Genomic DNA, 18962 nt, shown 5'->3' with positions numbered 1-18962 from the left:
TCACATGTTATTTTTCCTTAGATCAAGTTTGAGAATTTATATGAATCCAGCTTCATCTTCTTATCTGCAGGTTTTTGGGTCGTGATGCAGATGAAGCCTGCCAGTTTGTGACTGGAATTGTGGTTAAAAACCCGTTACTCCTGAGAGAGCTGAATCTGAGTAAACGTGAACTAGGAGACAGAAATGTGAAGCAGATCGCTGCTCTACTGCAGGACAAACACTGTACAGTCAAAACACTCCAGTGAGTATTTCATATTGTTTTATATTTTTATATGTAAAATATCACACACACACACACACACACACACACACACACACAGACTCACACATATTAGAGTTGTCAAAAGTACCGACTTTGGTACTTATTGGTACTGAAATTTTAAAAATGTGATGCTTTGAGCTCTGTTGAGTGGATTCGTAAACACCTCTGATTGGCCATTGTGTTCACGGCTCATCGGATATGTGTGTGATTGGCTTCGATGATCAACGCTGTAAAAACGTAGTAAATAGTCATCAATGAAGCTCTTCACCAAACGCTTACACAGATACACACGGGAGCGTTTGAAAGCAGTCTGCTGATAGACGCCTGCCTTCAAACACTCCTGCTCCCACTTTCAAATTCAGAAACCGCCCCTGTGTGTGTATATATATATATTGTAAGACTACAATATCTTATATATACACACACACACACACACACACACACAGGTGCATCTCAATAAATTAGAATGTCATGGAAAAGTTCATTTATTTCAGCAATTCAACTCAAATTGTGGAACTAAATAAATTCAATGCACACAGACTGAAGTACTTTAAGTCTTTGGCTCTTTTAATTGTGATGATTTTGGCTCACATTTAACAAAAACCCACCAATTAATCTCAACAAATTAGAATACTTTATAAGACCAATAAAAAAAATTAAAAAAAAAGATTTTTAGTGAATTGTTGGCCTTCTGGAAAGTATGTTAATTTACTGTATATGCACTCAATACTTGGTAGGGGCTCCTTTTGCATGAATTACTGCATCAATTCAGCGTGGCATGGAGGCGATCAGTCTGTGGCACTGCTCAGGTGTAATGGAAGCCCAGGTTGCTTTGATAGAGGCCTTCAGGTCATCTGCATTGTTGGGTGTGGTGTCTCTCATCTTACTCTTGATAGCCCTTAGATTCTCTGTGGGGTTCAGGTCAGGCGAGTTTGCTGGCCAATCAAGCACAGTAACACCATGGTCATTGAACCAGCTTTTGGTACCTTTGGCAGTGTGGGCAGGTGCCAAGTCCTGCTGGAAAATGAAATCAGCATCTCCATAAAAGCTTGTCAGCAGAAGGAAGCATGAAGTGCTCTAAAATTTCCTGGTAGATGGCTGCGTTGACTGTGGACTTCAGAAAACACAGTGCATGGGTGGGCGTGGGGGATATGGGTGAAAAGAAATCTGATTGGATAGTTTAGTTTCGTCACTTTTTCCACACATAAAAAATATTACTACAGATTTAACAAAACAAGCTCAACATGTGTAAACGCTCTCTAAAACAGCTAAACTTGATTGAAACATTTGCAAAAGGCCTAAAACTATTGAGTAGGGATGGAGAAATTAAACCTCTTAAATATTTGAAGCTTTTCTCTGAATGTTTCAGGAAAAGTTTCAGAGCATTAAGAGTGTCGAAAACAGTGCCATCTTGTGACGGGACAAGTACTAGTTCTGTGCGTACCCTGAGATAAAATCCTGCAGTTGCCCCTGTGTAAATCTACTTAGGGTTCAGGGAATTTCTTTTTTTACACATTAAATTCACACATGTCTGGTACAAATATGTGGCTTTGTTTCATTAAAGCAGTGTATACTTTTTTCTTTATTTACCCTGAAAGAAGGGAAGTAAAATGTGACAACATGCCCCATAGGTGGGGCACATTGTAACATGTGATGGGGCACATTGTAACATGACCATATGACAGCTACAAGTTTTATCTGACTTAATTAAAAAAAATATACATGACAAACTAAAATATTTTGTCATTAAAAGACAATAATTATTTTTTTTCATATAAAATAATAGCATTTTTTTTTAGAAATTCAAATTTAAATAATTTTGTAGTTTGACAATGAACACTTTGCAAAACACAGCTATACAGCACTGATGCAAACAGATGAAGAAACATATTCAGACATTCAGAAAAACACTCCTCTCCCTCCACTCACAGCTCTCACAGAACACGAGACAAATAGACGAGTCAGTACAAATGTTGAACATTTCTTGAAAAATTTTCTGGATGTTCAGGTTCTTCCTCTCAGTCTTTATTCATCTTTTTTTCCATAGTTTATCAACAGAAATTCATAAAAGTTAATATGCCAGTTATATCGTAACTGTATATAATAGTATAGTTCTAATAGCGGGGCACATTATAACGCAGTGTTACAACGAACCCTATCTGCGCAACTGGAATATAAACCTGGTTAGTGTCTTCTGATAGTTAGTGAAGCATTAAAGAACTAGTCAAACTGCTAAACAAGAGACTGGAGATTAAAATAATATCAGATTTGTCTAATTTTAAATAAAAACAAAAAATATAGATGAAAAATTAGCTTAAGTAAGAAATTTACTTTTGCTATTGTTAAATAAATGTTCAGTGATATCTTCCAAAGATTTTTGAATTTTGGCGCAATTTTTTCTTCATATATTGTCGATATGGCAACTAGTAAATACGCTAAGTTTCTTCATGTTAGTGTGTGTGGAAGTATTTAAACCACGTGTGTTACAACTAACCCCACGTTAGTTTGTGCCTCGCGCTCCCCTACGTGTCACTTTCCTCACAGCTGATTGGTCCAGTTTGTGTTTGCGATCTCTAACCCAGAATAAAACCTGCTCCGGAGCAGGTTAGCTGTGTAGCGTAAGTTACCATAGCAATGAAACCCACTAAAAACCAATCCACCTTCATAAACCTGAATAACCAGAGTTTACTCGAACTAATCTTGAACTTACCTGGGTAGAAACCGAAACTGGCTTTGTGCAACAGGCCACTGGTTTCTCTCCAGACTTTCCTGCTTCAGAGCAGTCATAGTTAATGATATGCTAAAGCCTGCCGACACGTTGTTGTGATTGGTTATAAGGTAGTCTGTGACGTCACAAACACCCACGATTTCAAGCCGCGGGTTTTAGACTGTCTTTAGTTTACTGCAGTTTCAAACATAAAATACTCAGCAATGGTGCTGACTTATGAATGTGCAGATGGTTTGTCTTAAAGCATATTAAAAACACTACATAGACATATAAACAACATTAAAAACTTGATTTTCACCACAGAGTGTCTTTAAATTATTTAAAATAATTGTTGTTCATTAAAGAAGGTTTTGAGAAAAACTGAAGAATATTTTCTGTCTTTGTTTTCTTTCTCTTCAGGCTGAATAATAACAGTATTACAGCAGAAGGTTGTGCTGCTCTGACTTCAGCGTTTAATTCAAACCCTTCAAACCTGATAGAGCTGGATCTGAGTGGAAATAAACTGGGAGACTCCGGAATAAAGAAGATCTGTCATCTGTTGGAAAATACACAATGCAAAATGGAAAAACTGAAGTGTGTATATTTAAATCTATATTTTTGTATATTAATATACATTTGTAAATGTCCTATTTGATTAGATTAACTTAATGACTATATAGGCTGAAATTCAATTTCAGTACATGCATCACTGTGTATTTTACTATATACTGTAATTGACTGTAAAGTATTATGTAGATGAGAACAAAGAATAAACACTTTTTTTTCCTCTAGACTTTCAGACTGCAGTATCACAGAAGGAGGTTATAAAGCTCTGGCTTCAGCTCTGAGATCAAACCCTTCACACCTGACAGAGCTGGATCTCACAGGAAATGATCCTGGACAATCAGGAGTGAAGGAGCTCGATGATTTACTACAGGATAAACGCTGTTCATTAAAGTTCATCAAGTAATTTAAAAAAAATTTACATAGTGAAATTAACGGCTCTCCAACAATGCTGCAATGTGACATTAATAAACCATATCTTATTTTGATGAAGTGTTTCATCAAAAATGTTGTGTCATGAAGTGTTTAAATAAAACATCATATATAATATGCAAGATCAATGTAAACGCATTGTATTAACAACATTGCAGATCAATTAGGAATACATGTACCATACAAAACTTTCAAATTAAACAGTAAACACTATCTGTTCCAAAAAACATGGTGTTGGTCAACAGCATGTTCACAATTGTAAAATTAACTAATCTAAAATTCTCATCTACTTACTGAAGGTTTCTGAAGAGTACTGCTGCAATGGAGGTGTGCGAATATCTTACTAAATTTCTGCATAAAAGTCCATTATTACTGACAGAACTGGATCTGAGTAAAGTTAAATTAGGAGATCTGGATGGAGAGAAATTCTCTGCTCTTCTGATGGACTCTCATAGCAAAGTGGAGAAAATCAAGTGAGTCAATGTGATCTTCTGTTTGTTCTGTATTTTAAAAGACTCATTCACATGTGTGAGTAGATATGAAGAGTTGTTGTTAAATAATGCTGTTTCTGTGTTTAGGTTGAATAATTGTGAGCTGACAGAGAAAAGCTGTTCAGTTCTAGCTACTGTTCTCTCCTCCAAAACCATCCTGAAAGAGCTTAACCTAAACAATAGCCGTCTGCTGGACTCAGGAGTCAAAGAGATCTGTGAGGGACTGAAGAAATCAATGCTGAAGATACTCAAGTGAGTGCAGTCCACCGTCAGCTACACTCAACACCACAGCAATCACATGAATATGATGCATTTGATAACATTTTGTATTATTTTCAGGCTCAGTGAGTGTGATCTAACAGAGGAAAGCTGTTCAGCTCTTGCTTCAGTTCTCAGTTCAGACTCCAGCAGTCTGAAGAATCTTGACTTGAGCAATAATAATCTCCAGGATTCAGTAGTGAAGCTGCTCTCTGATGGACTGAAAAATAACTGTAAACTGGAGAAACTCAGGTTAGTTGACTAATATATTAAAGGTCTTTGGGCCTGTTGTTTGCTTCCATATTCAGCTATCCGTTTTTGTATGGAATAATATTGTTCAGGACATATATGGAGTAACTGATTATTCTGTTCTAGACTTTCAGACTGCAGTATCACAGAAGAAGGTTATAAAGCTCTGGCTTCAGCTCTGAGATCAAACCCTTCACACCTGATAGAGCTGGATCTCACAGGAAATGATCCTGGACAATCAGGAGTGAAGGAGCTCAATGATTTACTACAGGATGACTCTTTTAAATTAAGTCGCATCAGGTCATAATTGTCTTCAAATATTTAAAAATAAGACACGTATATGATATCAGCTATATGAAAGTAGAAGGGGATAAATGAGTCGGTGCAGCATTATAAAGGCGAAGAGGAATTTAAAGAATTGCAATAGCAATTCACCAATTACACAACTGAATTTCATGGGTTTTGTGACACAAAAATAATGGAAAAAACATGATTAGTATATAAATAATCTTTGCAAATTATTGTTTTCATATTTTGCTGATTTGTATAATAGATATTTTCTCAGTGAAATTGGAGGCAGTTATTATAACTATGACTTTAATACTACACTAGACCCATAAAGAAGATTAAAATATTAGATCACTTTCAAATGAAAATTACCCCAAGCTTTACTCACCCTCAAGCCATCCTAATTGTATATGACTTTCTTGTTTCTGATGAAGATAATCAGAGAAATATTAATAAATATCCTGACGCATCCGAGCTATATAATGCCAGTAATGCGTTACCAAACGAGTATGAGCTGAAGAAAGTGTCTCCATCCACATCCATCCATCGTAAACATATTCCACGCAGCTCCAGGGGGTTAATAAAGGCCCTCTGAAGAAAAAAATCCATATTTAACAAGTTATGAAGTTAAATATCCAGCTTCCACCAGACCGCCTTCCATATTCAAATTATGAAAAAACGGAACTGGCGTTACGTCAGTGAAGAATATGGAAGGCGGTCTGGCGGAAACTGGATATTTAACTTCATAACTTCTCAAATATGGATTTTTTTTTTTTTTACACTAATGCATCGCTTCGCTTCAGAAGGCCTTTATTAACCCTCAGGAGCCACGTGGAATATGTTTATAATGGATGGATGTGGATGGAGACACTTTCTTCAGCTCATACTCGTTTGGTAACGCATTACTGGCATTTTAAAGCTCGGATGCGTCAGTATATTTATTAATATTTCTCCGATTATCTTCGTCAGAAACAAGAAATTCATATACACCTAGGATGGCTTGAGGGTGAGTAAAGCTTGGGGTGATTTTCATTTGAAAGTGATCTAATCCTTTAAGTTGTGAATACCATAAAAATATAACAAGATTATCAAATCTAAATCCTCTTCTACTTCCTGTAGATATTTGAAAAGTCCTGCTGCACTGGAAGCGTGTGAGTATCTCACTAAAGTTCTTGGTATAAGTCCATTATTACTGACAGAACTGGACCTGAGTGAAGATAAATTAGGAGATCTGGATTGGGAGAATCTCTCTGCTCTTTTGATGGACTCTCATAGCAAAGTGGAGAAAATCAAGTAAGTAAACATGATTTTATATATTATAACTTCTCTGTGTTTTTTTTTTTTTTTTTCATTTTAAATGACTGTCAGTCACGTGTGAGTAGATATGAAGAGCTGTTGGTCTAATGTGTGTTGATTATGTGCTGAATTATAAATGTTGTTTGTGTGTTCAGGCTGAATAATTGTGGTCTGACAGAGAAAAGCTGTTCAGTTCTAGCTACTGTTCTCTCCTCCAAAACCATCCTGAAAGAGCTGAACCTGAACAAGAGCCATATGCTGGACTCAGGAGTCAAAGAGATCTGTGAGGGACTGAAGAATGCTGTGTGTGAGCTGAAGATACTCAAGTGAGTATATTTCAACTAGACCTGGGCGATAAAATGGTATCGGTATTTATTGACAGTATGCCTTCATCAATAACGATTGAAAAAATGTTTGATATAACATTCAATATAATTTTACTTAAATGCATAAAAATGTAAATAGACATGAAGTTCGGTTGCATGAACAACCCTCAAGCATGCGCCATCCAAGGATCACAAAAATTCGTATCATATACAGTGATAAAGGGTTAGTGACAAGCAAACAAGTTGCATTGCTGTGGGATTCGCTTGCTCTATCACCATGTGAAATCAGAACACATGAACACATGCTAATATGAGTTCCATGCTTGCCAGCGATGATGAAAAATATAATAAAAGTGTCGCAGTTTTTTGGTTTTAGGTCTGATCAACATTGTCTTACAGATGTTAATTTACCTCAAAATTTGCCTTAAGCAGTTATCATGTTTAAAAAAGCAAATAAACACTGATGTGTCTACGGTAGTGATCAGAGTATAGCAAATCACCTTTTGAACGTAACTTGGCACTTCAGATAATGAATATCATTTACATTGTTTCAACATTAGGTGGTGACAAGTGAATGTGCAAAAAAAAAAAAAAAAATGTTTGTCATTGAATCGTTCATTCAAAAGATTCATTCAAAAACGCTGATTCATCCAGTAATGAAACAAGTGCAGTCTTTGAGGGAATCATTGAATCATACATTCATACATGTTTTTTTAAATAAATCATAAAAAATTATTTTAACATTTTTAAATAGACTGCAGCAATTATTTGTTTAGTTGTTGTTCAGAATAATGGGAGAATCATGATCTCTGTTTGATTTAAAATAAAAAATAAATATTTTATATATACATTATATATATATATATATATATATATATATATATATATAGTCACTGTACTAAGAATCATACGGCTCTAAGTTTCTTTAAAGTATTATTATGTCCTATTATGCCCTTTTACGAAGTTTTGATTTTGTTTTTGGGGTGTACTAGAATGTGTTCATGTTTGATTGTTCAAAAAATGCATTATTTTTTCACATATTTTACATTATTACAGCTCCTCTGTCCCCTCTGAGGTTGGAAAGTAGGGCTGGGAATTCAGAGGAAAGAGTTGATTCCAAAGGTTGGAATTTTGTCATCAGAAGTGTACACACATACTGTATGAGCACTGCCGGATATTTGTAACCACATATACTTGTATGTGCAGGTCACACGTGCGCATTTATTTTTTTTGCAGTAATTCGTTTATCCTCAAGGTGGCAACCGTACCCTGGGGGCATCGATTCACAAGGTAGTCAACGAAAAACTGCATAAACAGAACAGAACGGAACACATGCAAGCTACAGCAACAATGGAGGCATACATAGACGAGAGATTGTGCGAAGAGGTTGAAGAGTACCCTCATTTGAACAACTCTAGCATGATAGAATACAAAGATGTTTAGATGTGTTGTAACTTGTGGCGAGAGATTGCTCAAAACTGTGCATGCGTCGAACGCCTGTGTACGCGTACGATTCAAATGAAGTATAGTTTCCAAGGCTGTGCATTCGACTGTGAGCATACACTAGTGTACGTGTAAAAAAAAAAAAAAAAAAAAAAGAAATATACTCAGGGCTTAATAGTGTTTGGAAATCTGATTCATTTCTTTCTGATAGTTTGTGTCAATGAACCAGTTCAAAAAACTATACAGAGGTTATTTTAAGGTGAAACTGGCTTATGTTCTCTACAATTTTGAGTGCTACACAGACTTACAGTGGGGCAAAAAAGTATTTAGTCAGCCACCAATTGTGCAAGTTCTCCCACTTAAAAAGATGAGAGAGGCCTGTAATTTTCATCATAGGTACATTTCAACTATGAGAGACAAAATGAGAAAAAAAAAAAATCCTGAAAATCACATTGTCTGATTTTTAAAGAATTCATTTGCAAATTATAATGGAAAATAAGTATTTGGTCGATAACAAAAGTTCATCTCAATACTTTGTTATATACCCTTTGTTGGCAATGACAGAAGTCAAACGTTTTGTGTAAGTCTCCACAAGGTTTTTACACACTGTTGCTGGTAGTTTGGCCCATTCCTCCATGCAGATCTCCTCTAGAGCAGTGATGTTTTGGGGCTGTCGCTGGGCAACACGGATTTTCAACTCCCTCCAAAGATTTTCTATGGGGTTGAGATCTGGAGACTGGCTAGGCCACTCCAGGACCTTGAAATGCTTCTTACGAAGCCACTCCTTCGTTGCACGGGCGGTGTGTTTGGGATCATTGTCATGCTGAAAGACCCAGCCACGTTTCATCTTCAATGCCCTTGCTGATGGAAGGAGGTTTTCACTCAAAATCTCACGATACATGGCCTCATTCATTCTTTCCTTTACACGGATCAGTCGTCCTGGTCCCTTTGCAGAAAAACAGCCCCAAAGCATGATGTTTCCACCCCCATGCTTCACAGTAGGTATAGTGTTCTTTGGAAGCAACTCAGCATTCTTTCTCCTCCAAACACGACGAGTTGAGTTTTTACCAAAAAGTTCTATTTTGGTTTCATCTGACCATATGACATTCTCCCAATCCTCTTCTGGATCATCCAAATGCTCTCTAGCAAACTTCAGACAGGCCCGGACATGGCACTGCAGGATTTGAGTCCCTGGCGGCGTAGTGTGTTACTGATGGTAGCCTTTGTTACTTTGGTCCCAGCTCTCTGCAGGTCATTCACTAGGTCCCCCCGTGTGGTTCTAGGATTTTTGCTCACTGTTCTTGTGATCATTTTGACCCCACGGGGTGAGATCTTGCGTGGAGCCCCAGATCGAGGGAGATTATCAGTGGTCTTGTATGTCTTCCATTTTCTAATAATTGCTCCCACAGTTGATTTCTTCACACCAAGCTGCTTACCTATTGCAGATTCAGTCTTCCCAGCCTGGTGCAGGTCTACAAATTTTGTTTCTGGTGTCCTTTGACAGCTCTTTGGTCTTGGCCATAGTGGAGTTTGGAGTCTGACTGTTTGAGGTTGTGGACAGGTGTCTTTTATACTGATAACGAGTTCAAACAGGTGCCATTAATACAGGTAACGAGTGGAGGACAGAGGAGCCTCTTAAAGAAGAAGTTACAGGTCTGTGAGAGCCAGAAATCTTGCTTTTTTGTAGGTGACCAAATACTTATTTTATAAAGAAATTTACCAATTAATTCATTAAAAATCCTACAATGTAATTTCCTGGATTCTTTCCCCCATTCTGTCTCTCATAGTTGAAGTGTACCTATGATGAAAATTACAGGCCTCTCTCATCTTTTTAAGTGGGAGAACTTGCACAATTGGTGGCTGACTAAATACTTTTTTGCCCCACTGTATATGAGAGAGGGTCTTAATTTTCATTTGAAATAAAATGCTATTTTTTATCCATTTCTATTCATCAGCCAATAATTGTGAAAGAAAAGGTGTCAAAAGCAGAAAAGTGGCTGAGAGCCTACTTGCTATAGTAAAAAAAAAAAAAAAAAAACACTTTCTGGCACATCTGATTGACAGATATTCAGCTAAATTGTGCACAAGACACTTCATGTCTTGTTCCATACATGCAATAAATGCACGTGCTTGAATAACTTTTTTTTTTTTTTTTTTTATGACTCATTTCAAGTGCAATGCAATTACAATTTAAAATCAATCAGAGCTATATAAATGTGCCTTTATATTATTAATACAGCTTCATATTATGAGAAGGCTACTTTCTACGACCTTAATACCCTATAGTCACGGCAAGATTAGGTTCCTTCAATCTAAAAAACAAGAAGTTAAAAAGAATCAAAAACAGAAGGAGGAATCGATTCTGTTTTTTTTCTGTTTTCTTTGACTTAAGACATAAGCGACTGTGTTTATTTAAACCTTGTGTGTATTTGACAGTATTAGCACAATAAGACGCAAAACATAACTTGCCATTTGACAGGCTTTTAGTGTGCTCGCGCTTTGAGTGTGCTTGCTCAGAAAAGTGCACGTCAGAACAGCATGTGAATAAAATGTTTAACCGGCAGGGCTTAAAGGGTTAGTTCACCCAAAAATGAACATTTTGTCATTAATTACCCACCCTTATGTTGTTCCACACCCGTAAGATCTTCGTTCATCTTCGGAACACAAATTAAGATATTTTTGATAAAATCTGATGGCTCAGTGAGGCCTCCAATTACAGCAAGTTAATTTACACTTTCAATGCCCAGAAAGGTAGTAAAGACATATTTAAAATATAAACGTAATAAAAAACCATAAAAAAATAAGTGTTGTAGTATAACTATCAGGACATCAGTGATGTGTGAACTGAATTTGGTGACAGTACAGTGTATTACAACGAAGTTATTGAATATATTTTTCATAATAAAAAATCTTTAAAATTATACAAAAATATATTTTTCCAAAATAAGTGTTGTAGTATAACCAGCAGGACAGCAGAGATGTGTGAACTAAATTTGGTGACACTACAGTGTGTAACATCTGTTTTTGTAGCAACGCTATTCGGGTTTTGCACTTTGCAGACGGTCCCTTCGAATCTGTCTCTCAGCCATCTGTGCATAGAGATCATTGTATTTTGTCCACTGCGGAGGAAAGCTTGTTTTGAGGAAAATTAGGTTGTAGCTGCTTGTCTACATTACTACGATTGAAAAGAGGTGTTATTTGTGTAGTAACAGCATTTAGCTCACGAGTTATTGATCCGGGAAATTCGAATCTGTGAATATCTTCACTTATGTTCTGAAGATGAACGAAGGTCTTACAGGCATAGAACAACATGAGGGTGAGTAATTAATGATATAATTTTCATTTTTGGGTAAACTAACCCTTTAAGGCTTTTGAACTTTCGTGACTGTGAATAACTGCAGTGTTCTGTGAGCGTATGTCAATGTATGTCACGTTATACAGTATGTTGAGACGGAGGTGCCAGGACTGCAACTGATAGCACAAAAGCACTATAGCATGGTACAACGATATTTCTTAAAAAGCTGAATAGCTGTCTGATCATAAACAGGTGTTAATGCCATGCAGAACACTGAGACTGCTTGCAAGTCAAACCACTTGAAGAGGTGCATTTGAAAGATGCATTTATGCTTGCCCAGCAGCATCTGGAAATACATATGGTTGTTCAAGCCACATGTTCATTTTACTCCTCTTAAAATTGCAAAAAGGAAGGACAGCATGTTCTCTATATCGATCTTTCTCTATATACACATTTGGTCTGCCAGAGTATTTCTCTTCAGTAAGCACAGGTTGCAATAATAAATAAATAAATAAATAAATCTTAATGATTGCTTTGGCATCCAGAAGCTTGACACCCAATCATTCTTACCACTGCCGATGTTGCTCTCTCTTATTGAGGTTTTGGTTTTAAACGTAGCTGATGATAAATAAAATGCAGCACATTTCTGTTGCTTTTAGGGACGTGAACTCCACTGAATTTCCATGAGACACAAATTAATTTGCAGGGCACGAATTTTCGATGAAGTATGAATGAAACATGAAAACTGTTAAGATAGCAATCTGATTGCTTGAGACGCATGAGGAGATTGGGTGTAAATACCACCATCCATCTATATTAATTTGTTAATTTTCATGCAGAAAATGCACATTATCTGTTTCTCTAGATCAGGGATTTTCAACCTGTGGGGCGCAACCAGCACCCGTTAAGGGGGGTGCGAGCACCTATTGATTCAGAAGCATACACTCGAGTAAAACAGCTGTAAATGTGAGATTTTACTAAGGGGGCCGCGAGTGAAATTAGATAAACGTAGGGGGGCGCGAGTCCTAAAAGGTTGAAAACCCCTGCTCTAGATACTCAACTAATAAAAACCAAATAAAAAAATTCATTACTTTACAACTCTACAATTACATTTTCCCTGCATTTATGATCAAATTTTACAGTATTTCTGACCAATAATTAATTATAATTCATTAATCATTCCACACATTAATGAAGTCAGAAGTAGCTTATCTGTGTATCTGATAAAGTATTCAGCTCTAATGTGATCGGTCATATTTTGGTATTCAGAGTATTGTGCAGTAATGAAGTAAGTTAAACCAAAATGTGAAATTAAAATAGTTTTATTTTCTGTAGACTTTCAGACTGCAGTATCACAGAAGAAGGTTATAAAGCTCTGGCTTCAGCTCTGAGATCAAACCCTTCACACCTGATAGAGCTGGATCTCACAGGAAATGATCCTGGACAATCAGGAGTGAAGGAGCTCAATGATTTACTACAGGATCCAGACTTTCAACTCAAGACACTGAGGTGAGTGTTCTTCAACTAATAAAATGTAATTTTTGCTGAAAAAGAATTAAACTGTCACAGTGCTGTTGCTCTTCAGATGTTCTGAGTTGTCGTCCTGGCTCGTGTCCCTTCCCCCCATCTCTCCCACTTTACTTCCTGCTGTTCTATACTTTTTATCTTAAAAAGACATTTTATAAAAGCTTTGAAATAACTAAAACCCTTTCACAACATTGTGAGCATAAAACACTATATAGCAGGTAATGTCAGCGTACTTCTACTTTGTCAAGGTTGTTACAAAGTCCTGATGCAGAAGAAGCCTGTAAATATCTGACTGAAGATCTTCACATTAAAAACCTGTTACTCCAGAGAGAGCTGAATCTAAGTGGACATGAACTAGGAGACACACGAGTGAATCAGATCGCTGCTCTACTGCAGGATAAACACTGTACAGTCAACAGACTGATGTGAGTATTGTGTTGATTCACATCTGGTGACAAAAACAAAATTTTCAGTAATCATGTTGATGTACTATGTGTTGGTAAATTCTCCTTCTCCTGTTCATCATTTTAGGATGCGTGATTGTGGTCTAACAGAGAAAAGCTGTTCAGCTCTCGCTACAGTCCTGAGATCAAACTCCAGTCTGAAAGAGCTTGACATCAGCAACAATAATCTGCAGAATTCAGGAGTGAAGAAACTCCAGAAGGGATTAGAAAATATAAACTGCACACTGGAGAAACTCAGGTGAGTTTAGTAAATAATTGTTTGATTTTAAAGCTGCACTATGTAACTTTTTTTGTTCAAAATTTACAAAATGTATATAATGAGCGAGTTTAACATGAATCCTTTTTCCAAACCATGTTTTTTCTTATCCTGATTCACTAGAATAAGTGTTTGTATTTGGATTATTGTAGACCAGTCGGGTCACCACCACTGCGGAGTAGCACAGTACCTGCATGAATCACCTTAGACAGAAACGGAGAGAAGTAGCTCAATTTCCAATGTTCTTCTCCTAGATGCATGCAGTTTTGTTAATTAACCCCTGGAGTGCTAAAAGTTACATAATGCAGCTTTAATAATAACATTTTCCTTTGTCCAAAGTTAAATTATTCCAGTAAACAAGTCTCTGTCAGATGATGAAATACATTTTTTTCCTCTTCTCTAGACTTTCAGACTGCAGTATCACAGAAGGAGGTTATAAAGCTCTGGCTTCAGCTCTGAGATCAAACCCTTCACACCTGATAGAGCTGGATCTCACAGGAAATGATCCTGGACAATCAGGAGTGAAGGAGCTTGATGATTTACTACAGGATACGAAATGTCAACTCAAGACACTGAGGTGAGACATGATGAAATATTCAAAATCAAATAAATAAATAAACCCATAAAATATGAAGGCTATTTTTACAGAAAAATCATTTTACTAATTCAGTCGAATGCATAGGGCTGGGCAACATTTTTCCCATATCATTCAGAATTGATATCTATTTACTTCATAGTATTAATGGGGAAGGAAATGTTCCACATGTTTGTTAGACCATCAAAAAAAAAAATATATATATATAGTTTACAAGTAAACTCCACAAAGTAAGCTACCTTTATATTTTAACTCCACTTCTTCACACAGAGACAAGCAGATCATGCAGACTTTTTAGCATCATACATCTTATTGTATAGATGTAAGCTAAATATAAAAAATTACTTAAAAGTTTATCAAAATCATAGATTTATCATTTCCTATAAATGTTGATATTAATCTATCACTCAGTCCCGCTGATGTATCAAAGTAAATTCAAGATAAACCATGTCACACTGTTTCCCATCAAAGTCAGATGCTTTTTTTCCTCATGTTTAGTTGAGAACTGAATTGAATCCTGCTTCAACTTCTCTTCTGCAGGTTTTTGGGCCCTGCTGCAGATAAAGCCTGTCAGTATGTGAGCGGAATTGTGGGTAAAAACCCATTAATTCTGAGAGAGCTGAATCTGAGTGAATGTGAACTAAAAGACACACGAGTGCATCAGATCGCTGCTCTACTGAAGGATAAACACTGTAAACTCAACACACTGATGTAAGTTGTATCATTATAACATCTTTAAAACTTGTGAACTTGCTGCTGGGTTTGTTTTATGTATCTTTTATTGGAAAGTGCTGACTGAATAATTATTGGATGCTTTTGTAATGTCATCATCCTCAAGTAAATATTTGTCTCTTTATGCAGTCTGAATAACAGTGATATCACATCAGAAGATTGTCGTGTTCTGACTGAAGCTTTAAATACAAACCCGTCAAATCTGACAGAGCTGAATCTGAGTGGGACTAAACTCAGAGACTCAGGAATGAAGATCTTCTCGACTCTGTTTGAGAATGAACAGTGTAGACTGAAAAAGCTGAAGTAAGTATTTTAGTCAATGTGTTGAAGGCCAACTGTTACAAGAAAACTGATAATATTCATCTTTTTTTTCTTTTCTTTTTTTTCCTTCCTTCTACAGGTTTAACTGCATCAGTATTACAGCAGAAGGTTGTGCTGCTCTGACTAAAGCTTTTAATTCAAGCCCTTCAAACCTGATAGAGCTGGATCTGAGTGGAAATAAACTAGGAGACTCTGGAGTAACACAAATCTCCAATGTACTTGGAAATCCACAGTGTGCACTACAGATACTCAGGTTTGAATTTGCTAAACATGAATCAGTATGAATGCATGTACACAGGTTATTATTAACCCTAGTGTTGGGGAGTAGCTAGCTTAACTACATTTTTCAGTAGCTCAGCTACTTTTAAAACAGTGTAGCTTTTCCAGTAGCTAACTACTTTTTACAGCAAGTAGTGGTGTAAGCACAACCAAAAGCTACATTCCGTTTTGCGTTCCGAGTCTGACAAATCACGAGCCTGTAATGCAGTAAAGCAGCGTCGTCTTAAAATTTGTTCATTACCACCATCTCTTGTTGACTTTAAAGTCCGTCCACCGACAAGAGATCGTCTGATGATTATGTAAAGGACCTAAGTGGATATTTCACATGAGTCAACTAAGTTATACAAACCAAAGATTAAAACGCTCTCTACGTTGAAGACTTAAACCACATACAGGAGGTGAATAATGGTCTTTTTAAATTGAGTAATTGTCCTGCTTTATTGCACTCTATATAAAATGTATTTCTTATCTAATTACAAAGATGATGGTTTAATCTGTCCCGCCACAGTTTAATGAACCTAAAAGATCACTAATCGAACAGAATATAAAATCGTGATACAGTAGTGCATTTATCACATGGCTAAGGCTGATTGTGGTGGGATTCAAGCAAAGCACACTGTGTTCACGAGAGCAGCTCATGACTGGAGTCTCAGAGCGGTTCTGTTCAAAGTAAACGCTGCACGCTCCATCACTGCATGTGCTGTGAGTTTAACCTGCATTTTTGGCTAATCCTGAGTATTTAATTTAAGTTGCATATATTTTGTTCTTGCACTGATGTTACATTTGTAGCAATTTTGCACTATGACAGCCAGTTTGAGATATAGGCTATATTTGAGTATTGTGTGTATAGAGTAGTTTACAAAATAAAATTTAACAAGTTTTTGCGTTTGAAATGACTGGGGAAAAGTGTCCCAATCAACCTGAATTCACCCTACTCTTTGAAATCATAATTGCATTGCTTTATGTTTTAAATCCCAAATATTTTACTTAACATTCTCCATTAACAATTTTTCAGTTAGTCCTGTTTGTAACAATGCCGTTGTAATAATAAAAAAGTAGCTTCGATGTAGCTAGCTACTTTTTGATAGTAACTTGTAGTGTAGCGAACTACTTTTTCAGAAGGGTAGCTTGAATGTAACTTAACTTATGAGTAGCTTATAGCTTGTCAACAAATATATTTTTTGGACTGTCTAGACATTAAGTCCTAAAGTAAGCAGGAAATATTAAAATTTAGCAAATGGCTTCGGCAGACATGTATTGTGATACTAAGTGAGGCAGCCTGTCTTTGAGCCCTCATTAGCTCTACAGCACCCCACAATTTTCCAGTGTAAATTTGTGGTGAAAAGTGGAACTGCATTGAGCTCTAATTAAGATTAATTGAGATAATTGAGAATTATCAGTGAATCACACCTTGGAATGTCACAATTTACCAATCAGAATTACTATTTCAGAGAAGCCGTGTAATAAATACAGGTAAATAAAAATCATGAAGAACCTCTGTTAGTAAGTAATGTCTTACATTAGTGAAAATGTCACTTGTATTCATTTTTCTTATTGACAAAACTTTTGGCGTGCTGGGAATTACAAATATCCTAATGACAAAATCCTATCGTATTGTGTTGGGTTGAAATAGCAAGCTCAGAAACCGGAGTAAGACCATAGCTGTTTCTGTTTCCCAGTAAAACATCATGGATGCAGCACCACAAGTCTTCTGACCAATCAGAATCAAGATGACATTGTCTTATTTCAAATTAATAATATATACAACCTTGCTTCGTTACAGAATTAATCAGCGGGTTTTTTTTAAAGGATTCACCCAAAAATGAAAATTCAGTCATTAGTTACTCACCCTCATGTCGTTCCACACCCGTATGACATTCGTTCTTCTTCGGGACACAAATTGATATTTTTGATAAAATCCGATGGCTCAGTGAGGCCTGTTACAGTAGCTGTGTAGCTGCAGCAGGGATGAGGCAAAATACGGACTTCTAACATAAACAGGGTCTTTATTAAACAAGGAACAGAACAGCGACACAAGACTTAACACAAGATAACACCAATATAACATTAAAAACGGACCGGGAGTGCAAGAAGTGAGTCCAACTTAAAGGGAGTGCTAATGACGAGGAGCAGGTGCCGGGAATCCAGGGAGAAGCGGGAAGCTGATGAGGGAAGTGCAAAAAGGTGTGGAGCAAGGAGGATTCTGGGAAATGGAGTCCAGGAAGGCGTGACTGTGACATTACCTCCCCCTCCCCGGTAGGCGCGTCCTCGCGCCTCAGATGGAACAACGGGGGAGGGGGGTGGGTGACCTGGAGACCTACACGCAGGTGCGGGGGGAGGTGCAGAGGTCTCCAGGGCGGGTCAGGAGTCTTGGGTGGCCGTGGCGGGTCAGGAGCCATGGAAGGCCGTGGCAGAGCGGGCTCGGGGGCCGCCGGGGGCTCGGAGGCGGCTGGAGCTACAGGCTCCGTCTAAAAGTCTATTAGCCAGTCATTTCCTTCCATTTCTGGCGACTTGGGTTGTTCGGAGGCAGAATTCGAGGGAGACTTGGGTTTTTTAGCGGCCTCTTCTTCTTTGGCCGTCTGGGCCTAGCAGTGGATTTTCCTTTGGCCGGCTTGGGGTGTGGGTCAGGCAGGACACCAGGGGAATGCCCACTGGAGGGGCAGGTGGAGGAAACCGGCGGTTGGCGAACTGGCCAGGCCGCATGTATCTGTGGGGACTGGACGAGGAATACACGGTTTTTCTTGAACCTCTTCAATAACAAAATCAGAACAGTTCAGAAAGAGAATCAAATTAATTGTCTCGACTAAGGAAAAAACACGCAAGTTCACTAAAACGAATCGTGTCCTCGTCCAGCCCCGCCAGAAAACAAGCGTTTAAAGGGGCATCTGGCCAGTTCACCAAATAAGCAAGCTCGGTAAATTCCACCACATACCTCTCCAGCAGGCGACCGTCCTGCCGGAACCCACACAGGCGATCCTCCGCTGAGGCCTGCTTGTGAGACACAGGAGACACGGGAGACTCAGGTAACAGAAATAATCCCATTGTTTGAGCTGTTGAAGTCCTTCGGTTGGGTCCGTTCTTCTGTTACAGTAGCTGCAGCAGGGATGAGGTGAAATACGGACTTCTAACATAAACAGGGTCTTTATTAAACAAGGAACAGAACAGCGACACAAGACT

The 18962-nt window shown here is 37.6% G+C and overlaps 1 protein-coding gene across 1 annotated transcript in view; it reads left to right on the top strand.

Annotated features, from left to right (window-relative positions):
• Nucleotides 1–18962, top strand: part of LOC127500238 (uncharacterized) — a 298033-nt gene that overhangs the window by 231203 nt on the left and 47868 nt on the right. The window contains exons 132-147 of the mRNA XM_051871231.1: nt 71–241; nt 3390–3563; nt 3762–3935; nt 4265–4438; nt 4544–4708; nt 4796–4966; nt 5090–5263; nt 6371–6544; nt 6703–6873; nt 12947–13120; nt 13387–13563; nt 13670–13840; nt 14262–14435; nt 14994–15164; nt 15315–15488; nt 15586–15759. Of these exons, the coding sequence (XP_051727191.1) occupies nt 71–241; nt 3390–3563; nt 3762–3935; nt 4265–4438; nt 4544–4708; nt 4796–4966; nt 5090–5263; nt 6371–6544; nt 6703–6873; nt 12947–13120; nt 13387–13563; nt 13670–13840; nt 14262–14435; nt 14994–15164; nt 15315–15488; nt 15586–15759 (2763 nt within the window). The remainder of the gene's footprint in view (nt 1–70; nt 242–3389; nt 3564–3761; nt 3936–4264; nt 4439–4543; nt 4709–4795; nt 4967–5089; nt 5264–6370; nt 6545–6702; nt 6874–12946; nt 13121–13386; nt 13564–13669; nt 13841–14261; nt 14436–14993; nt 15165–15314; nt 15489–15585; nt 15760–18962) is intronic.

The sequence above is a fragment of the Ctenopharyngodon idella genome, chromosome 18 (assembly GCF_019924925.1).
Source record: "Ctenopharyngodon idella isolate HZGC_01 chromosome 18, HZGC01, whole genome shotgun sequence".
NCBI lineage: Eukaryota > Metazoa > Chordata > Actinopteri > Cypriniformes > Xenocyprididae > Ctenopharyngodon > Ctenopharyngodon idella.
Note: the sequence above shows the minus strand (reverse complement) of the source record. Positions and strands in the feature narration are given on the sequence as shown.